The 8,288-nt window shown below is 32.3% G+C and overlaps 1 protein-coding gene across 8 annotated transcripts in view; it reads right to left on the reverse strand.

The window, feature by feature from the left end:
* The window catches only part of LOC117169683 (sodium- and chloride-dependent GABA transporter ine), a 29,705-nt gene extending 24,639 nt beyond the window's left edge, over nt 1–5,066 (reverse strand). Inside the window, exons 1-6 of one of the 8 annotated variants that reach the window (XM_033356176.1) lie at nt 4,783–5,065; nt 4,414–4,647; nt 4,145–4,322; nt 3,569–3,861; nt 2,953–3,458; nt 2,608–2,877 (exon numbers count right to left, since the gene is read on the reverse strand). In XM_033356176.1, the coding sequence (XP_033212067.1) occupies nt 2,608–2,877; nt 2,953–3,392 (710 nt within the window). In that variant the 5' untranslated portion in view covers nt 3,393–3,458; nt 3,569–3,861; nt 4,145–4,322; nt 4,414–4,647; nt 4,783–5,065. Of the gene's footprint in view, nt 1–784; nt 942–2,607; nt 2,878–2,952; nt 3,459–3,568; nt 3,862–4,144; nt 4,648–4,782 lie in introns of those variants that run through there. The other 7 variants (XM_033356209.1, XM_033356202.1, XM_033356184.1 and 4 more) reach the window with 7 other exon arrangements.
* Nucleotides 5,067–8,288: the final 3,222 nt, after the last annotated feature.

Raw genomic sequence — 8,288 nt, forward strand, 5'->3', positions numbered from 1 at the left:
GGGGTGAAAATAGTCGAAACTTTGTAACCTTTATGAACAAAGCTCGAATCAAAGTTTTTTTTATATACATCTTTTTTTCGGGAAATTATTTCAGAGTAGAATTTATTTTAGATCAGAATAAAATTAGATACTTTGCTAAAATTAAAATAAAGTGGCTGCTTTATTGACGGACCACACGAGTTAAATATTTATGAATATTGCGCTAAACAATTATTTTTGCAAGATTATTTTTTCTGCTTCAAAAATTAATTAAAATAATTAATTAATAGAAACAGAAATTATTAAAAGTGAAACATAATTAAGAAACAGGAATATGTTTTTTTTGTATATATGGAAACTTTGAGCTGTGGAAAAATTTTTAAAATCATTTTTAGTTAGTAGGCCAACCCTAAGGGACAAAGAGACAATATTGATATGTGCCCACGCTCTAATTGTCCAAGGTCTCAGAGATAAGCATGAGAAAGATAATATCTGAAGGTATACCTATTTCTCATGATAATGAATTCATTAAAAATGCAGTTTTGTTCTCTCATTCTATTTTCTATATATGAAATAAAGTAAGATTTATTTATTTTTAATGCATTATTCTATTTTTATAGTCATTTAGTAAATAATTATATTTTTGTACAGAAATAATTTTAAATATAAAAGTGAAGCACAAAAATAAAATTATAGAAATTTATTAATCTTTTTTTTATTAATTTTTTTCAATTATAAATTTGTATTTTAATACTTATTTTTGATTTATTAATATTTTATTTAGTTATTAAAAAAAATATCTTACTGTACAGAACCAATTTGACGAAATTGTGGTATAACAACGTGATTTTTAAATTTAAGTTCCTTTTGTTCCATTTCTCACTTGTAACAAAATAATAATATATTTAAAACACTATGAAAATACATCTCTGTTCTATTTTTTCAATTAAATATTATTTTAATTTTGGTATGAAATAGTTGACTGTCTGGCTGATACTGAACTGAAATTGAAAATGGTTCTTCTACTTATAAAGACAAGGCCATCCGCTGTTGGTCAAATAGTAAGGAGACAAATGAGACGTTTTTTTTTTAGAAAATTATCGACTTGCATGTGTCAGCTTACGACCGACGTCATAAAACAAACGAGGGATGCCAACGGAAGCACTTTGAAAATATTCTTTATCATAAAAAATCAATAGAAATTAAATAATAAATACTAAGAAAAGGATAAAAAAGTCAATTTGTATTTTATTTGCTTCAAAATATAATATTTCAAGTCCAACTTAAAATTGAATTTGAATTATCTCATCGAAGGTCAATGAACACGTTTTCAATCTAGAGATGCTATTATTAGAAATTGCAAATTTATGAGTTTTTGTATACTGGTTTTCTGTTCGAGAATTCTAAGTAATGTAATACATCAAAATAAATATTAGAAAAGGATCGATTCATTTTTGCGAGGATCGGTTCTATTATAAATAAGAAAATTAAAATAGAATATTATTTATATAAAGAAAAAAGTTTAAAAAGTACAAAATTCTTTCTTTGGTGAAAAAAAGAGAGAAATAAACAATCCTTCTGAAATGAACAATCCATTATTTAGGGCGAAATAATTTTTTTCAATAAACAATTCCTCATTGAATGTTAAATGTATTAAAATATAAATAATAATCAAGAAGAAATATGTCTTCCTGTTATTTTCACAAATAATGGTCTCTGTCGTGGTAAAATTAAGTTCATTTTTAAATTCTGAATACTTCCTTCTTTATGTCAGGAAAATGAAAGAAATTTTAAATTAAAGAATTTCCTTTTCCAAGTCAAAAGAAAAGTGAAAACCTAAACATTTTGTCTTTTCCAGTAGATAAAATCCTTTCTATTAATTTCACCAATAAAAAATGTAATTATAAGTTTACAAATTTCAGAACGAAAGAATTCCTTCTTTCAACTCAGAAAAATAATTGAAAGTTTAATAATATCTTTGATTTGAAAGAAATAAGCCTTTTTTCTTCCGATAAAAAAATCTAAAATGTTTCTGACCAAAGAATTCTTCCTTCGAACTCAAGATAAATAATTGAGATTTGAATAACATCCCTGTTTTAGCAGAAGTAAACCTTTTTGCTTCGGATATAAAAACTTCAAAAATTCCACACTAATGAATTTCTTCTTCGAACTCAGACGAAGCATTGTAATAAAAATAATATCCCTGTTCCAGCAGAAGCAACTTTTTTAGACTTTTTAACTTTCTTTTTCAGATAAAAAAAAACTGAAAAATGCACCCATATAATTCACAAAAGCTTTGAAATATTATCAATCTCCCTGCTCCAAAGGAAAAAACCTTTCTTCTTCAGATAATAAAAAAACCAAACCCAGTGCTGTAGAATTTCTAAGACAAGCGAAACAAAAAAAATTGAACAAGAGCACAATCTTCACTCATCCGAAATCCAGTTCAGAAACCAGTTTCATCTTGCCTCAGGTCAACAATCCCAGCCTCGAGAACCCTTACGACCCCAATTCCGGGCCAATTCCAAGATCCATAATAAAACTGATCGCAGCATTACATACAACATTAATTATCCAACTTAACCAATGACAATTTCTCTAATCACACAGCTGGATCATAATACTTACGTCGGCGGATGTACCATGTTAAGCAGTTCTGATGGTGAAGTGGGGACTCTCCTTATCGTGAGTTTCCTTCCATCCGATGACCCCATACCAATCGAGGCTAGAGAGCGAATCGAGACCGAATCCGGAAACGGTCTGCCATAGTGTCCACCATCAAAAACAATGGAAGCCCAACTAGCTGCAGGTGGTTGTTGAAAGTGATGATTACTGGGTAGGTGAAGATGTTGAGGATCATCAGTCGCATTCGACTTTAGGGACCTCATACTTGGGTACCTATCAGGACATGTTTTCAAATTTTTGTAGTTATACAAATAGAAGAAAAAAAGTCTTCTTAAAATGCCCTGGTACCTATGATGTCGACTTCCATAGAGTTCCAACCCGCGACTGATCCTTCCACTCTGAGAGATCGAAGTATCTCGGTAGGAATTATCCCTGGACCCAGCATCGAGCGCTGCCAGTCGGCCAGATTGGTAGCCACGCGACAATTTTTCATGGACACTATCAGTACTGCTATTACCGCTGCTAGACCTCTTAACTCCATTTCCGGTTGATCCAGTGGATCCGGTGCTGGCAGGAGTGACAACAATTTTCCGCGTGTTGGTTAAAAGCCTTCCATGTTCCTCTGGTGAGTCTGAGTCAGGATCTTGATGAACCCTGGTGATGTCTGGCTCTGCATCATCAGACCCATCTTCTTCAGGCATGGTGCTCATCTTTCGGACGTTGTTTTGTTTTCCCATTGAGTTGAGTCTTGGTTGTTGCTTGGGATAGGATTTTGCGTCGGTGATCATCACCGGAGTGATTAGTAGGCGTGCATTGTTGAGTCACAAATTAATGAGGATGCTTCCTGGCCTGACCTGTAATTAGTGATTGATTTCCCCTTGAAAAATATGTGTGGGAATTAGATGCGGTAAGTGATTACCGATTTTGGTCTATTAAACTAAAGAAATTTCCCTAATATTCTTACCAATCTGACCATCCAAAAATCTTCAACAATAAGTCTTGTACCAGGCAGTGTAAGAACTTCAAATACATTAAAAGATTACTTTCATTCTATAATTGCTTTGTCAGCATATTGAAGATTAGTATCAGTAAATAGTAACTTCAATGTCGCTGTCATTTATTTTTAATGGAAAACACTCTCACAGTTCTTGGTATTAGTGTCATCATTGGAATTTTCGATGGAAGCATGTCCATTGCCCATATAAGTCTTTATCACCGACCTTATCTTTTTAAATACTTCCGTTTGATTTCCTTTTCCTTTTTGGATATAAAAATATTGGCTATCAGATATAATAGAAAATGAAAAAGATAGAGATGATGAATTAAAAAGCTATTTTAAAATGATATTAGAGGATTAGAAGACACTTGAGGTGTTGAAGTAATTGAAAGATAAGGACAATGTTGCTTTATCAAAAAAATTGGTTTAAAAACGATTGAAGTACGATAATGATAATGATTCAAGGAAAAATTATTGGAAAATTAATTACGGGTTTAAACTAAAAAAAATGACACATTAGGAATTATAAAAAAAGTTAATTACTCAGAAAGAAGTCCTTTTACGAAAGGTCCTTATAACACAAACATGGTCTGAGCAAGAAGTGATTACCAAGAGACTATCCATCTAGTAGAGTTGAAATTTGCAACACTTTTAGAATTATCACTCTCCAGCATGAAGCAAAAGGTTCGAACTCGATATCTCCAAACCCAAATTTTATATCCTTGTCCGAAAATTCAAAAACCCGGATTTTAAGTAAAAATAACAAGTGGTTACAAAAGGAACTAATACAATCAAGTTGAAACTTGTCTCACTTCTAGATATCTCACTTCCCAACATCTAGCAAAAAGTCCGAACTCGACCCCCCCACTCCACAATTTTTAATTCCAGTTCGAAAATGTTTGTTTTCATAGTTCTTCTCCTGAAGATTTTTCAAGTGGCTGACCTTGGGTGGCCTTGAGCCTTGAAACGAGTTTAATCGCCGGATGGTAGTAGATCCAGTTGCTACCGGCAATCCAAATTTGACCCTCTGACTGCAGAAGTTGTTTCTGGATAAAAAATTATTTTTGTTGAGAATTTTTCTCTCGCTGATGAGAAATGGTTTCTTTGCGATGAGAAATGTGGGTATTTACTAAGAAAATGTAAGCTTGGAATTTGGTTCACAAACTTGTGCATGCACTTACAAGTGAGTGGCTGTGGGCAAGTTGGAATGTGTTAGTGGCATGTACTGAGTGTCAGGAGTGCACACGTGTGTCACGTGACCGGAACCCCCAGGCGCCACTGATGTGGTTCTCTGGAGCCGACCTCGACTCGTGGTAGTCGATTTCGCAGGCAACGTTTAGGAACGGTCGCGTTAACCAACTGAAGCTGCCACTCGGCGCGCTGGGAATTAATCCAATCGAGAACAGCTTCCTACGAGAGAACGAGTGAGTGCCATAAACCGGGTCCGGCTATTTGGAGCGATATCGCGCTTAGAGGCGCGGCGGGTTTCTGAATTACGCTACCAGGCGGTTGCCGGATACACTAGGCACTGTTGCTTGATTTACCTCGGTCCCGCCACACCTCCCACTGACACAGGGTCGGTTCAAAAAAAAATTTCACGGGGTTTGGTGGGACATGTGGAGTGAAGCGAGACACCCGATTTTTATCCAGAGAAAGTGATTATATAAAAAATGAAGTGACTAAATAAAAAATTCTGGGTGGCTCGTTTTAGTCCACACTGTCCTGTAAGATTTGCAGAAGAGCGAAAAAAAGACATGTGCAGCTTTATTTTTATCAGTTGAAAAAGATAACAAGTTTCTTCTCGGATGTTCTTTTCACATACAACAGATGGCACAACATGTAGGATCTATGGAACTAATTGTAAGAAATAAATCTTCAGTCTTACCTGAGCCGGATTTACCTACTTAGATTGCCTTAAATGGCTGGCGTTTGAAATTGATCTATATTAGGGACCTTAAGTGAATTGCGTAACAAGGTGGAAGGGGGCCTTTTATTCATAAAGGCAATTTTTGGAAATACGCAAATGAAAAAAATGTGCAGTAATTGTACAGCAAGTTAATACGAATTTAACTTTACGCGTCAAAGATACATTGTGAGTGAAAAATGAACCTAGCCAACAATTTTTAAAAAATTTCAGGGAATTTGATTGGTCAGGGAAAAGTCAGGGATTAAGAAAGCAAGTCTTGCAAGAGTCAGGAAATTCTATAACTGAATAATTGACTTACTTGCCTTGTATTTTAATTTCTTTTTTCAGTTGTTTCCTCCTAAAAATGATCTTTTAAGTCATAAATTTGATTATTTGTTAGAAAATGCAATAATTTAGCGAAAAAGTCGTCCTTTTTGGTTGTAAATTAAACTGTTTCTTTGAAGATTATTATATATTTTACAAAATTTACTTGCTGTTTAAAACTCATATTGTGATGTTGAAAAGTCAAAATAAAATCGTTTTTAGATGCAAATTCAACTATTTTGATGAAAATTTGTCTTTTTAATTTGAAATTGAATAATCTATTTTAGTAGACATTGCATCTTTCCCAGATAAAAATGCAACTGCTTGATGAAAAATACAAGAAACTTGTTCAAAAGTCATTCTTTTTGGCTGTTTGGTTGAAAATTCAACAATTCTGTAGTCACAGTTTTTGGTTTAAAATTTAACAATTTTGTTAAGAAGTCATAATTTTTTGTTGCAAATTTAAATAATTTTTGTATATTCAACTATTTCGTAGAAAATGTACTTGTGGTTAAAAATTCAAATTCTGGTGTTAAAAAGTCAACTAAAATCTTTTTTGCAGTAAAATTCAATTTTTTTTTAATCTTTGTGTTTTCTAATTTGAAAATTCATTTATTTGATTAAAAGTGGCTTTTTCCAATATAATCTAATCCAATCAATTCCAATGTAAACCTATCTACTTCAATCCAATTTATTCGAATCCACTCCAATTCCAATGCATTTCAATTTAATACAATCTAATCCAATTAATTCCAATTAATTCAATGCCAATCCATTCCAATCCATTCCAATCTATTCCAAACCAATTCACTCTATTCCAATCCACTCATATCAAATCCACTCCATTTCAATATTTTCTAATCGAATGCAATCCATTTCAATCCCCTCCAATCCCATTCATTTCAAACTAATACGCTCAATAATTCGATTGTTCAAATCTAATCCACTCCATCCCAATCCAATTCAATTTATTCTATTGCAAACTAATTCAATCCACCCAAATCCCATTCATTAGAAATCCTCTCCACTCCCATCCAGTCCACTCCAATCTAATCCACTCAAATCCATTCCTACCCACCACACCCCATTCTAACCCATTTCAATCCAATTAATTTGAATTCAATCCACTCAAATACAATTTATTCTAATCCATTCCACTCCAATCAAATACAATTCAACTCATTCCAATTCAGTCGATTCCAATCGAATTCATTTCAATCCAATCTAATCCAATAAATTCCAATTTAATCGAATCTTCTCCAATCCAATTCATTCAAATAAAGTCTGATCCACTTCATTCCATTTAAATCCAATTATATCCACTCCAATCTAATCCCATTCATTATAAATCATCTCCACTCCCATCCAATCGTCTCGACTCCAATCCACTCAAATCTACTCCAATCCATTCCTCTCTAATCTAGTCTAGTTGACTCCAATGGATTCCAATCCAATTCTGTCCAATCTAATTCACTCCAATCCAATTCAATTCTCGAGGTGAAGGACGAGTCACACATTATTTTTTATCACACCAATTAGCGTAAGTATATGTCTATATGTTAAAGAACACAGTTTCAGTTACTTTATAGTACGCTGTATGCTATAAGTAAACAATTTTACGGTCTATCCTAAAAAGTGCTATTTTAGGTATTTCTGGCAGTGCCTAAAATCGCACTTATACCCTTGAAGTCTAACCCGTATTTCCCATAAAAATATGTTTTTGCAAATTTTATTTAAAATCGTCAATATCAGCTGAATCAAGATGAAATTCAACGTTTCGCTTCACAAAAAGCCATAGAATACAAATAAAATATTACTTTTTAAATATTAGCCCTATAAGTCTGTTTTATAGGATTGTAAAAAAAACCGCAAAAGTGAATAAATGAGTTTTGCGACTTCTTGGCTCTAATTATAACTTTTGCCGTTTTTAAATTAAAATTGTTTCTAATATATTGAATACTACTTTATAATGATAATGAGATGTTCATATAAATTGTTAAACCAATTTTTATTGTTTTAAAGAAATTTTCTCACAGAATAGAGATAAAAAGACGCGTTTTTCAACAAACTTCCACTTTTTGTCCAAATTTTAAGTAGAACGAGATAATAGTTAATTATTGTTAACAATAATAATTGTGTTAACAATATATTATTATTGTGCATAATATTCTCTTTGAATGATACTGGAAATAGCGGTTTTTTATAAAATTTTTAATTTTTTGTCCACTTTTTACTCGGTGTGAGTTAATATTTAATTTAACAAAAATAATTGTTCAAATAAATTATTATTTTTCATAGCTACCTTCTTCTGTATGAATACTATAAATTGTTGCGTTTTTCTGAAATTATTAACTTTTTGTCCACTTCTCAATTAGATTTAAGTAATAATTAATCGAACAATTTATTATTGTTGTTAATAACAGTCTGTTCACTTAATAGTAGAAGGTTTCGGTTGTT

The sequence above is a fragment of the Belonocnema kinseyi genome, chromosome 1 (assembly GCF_010883055.1).
Source record: "Belonocnema kinseyi isolate 2016_QV_RU_SX_M_011 chromosome 1, B_treatae_v1, whole genome shotgun sequence".
Taxonomy (NCBI): domain Eukaryota; kingdom Metazoa; phylum Arthropoda; class Insecta; order Hymenoptera; family Cynipidae; genus Belonocnema; species Belonocnema kinseyi.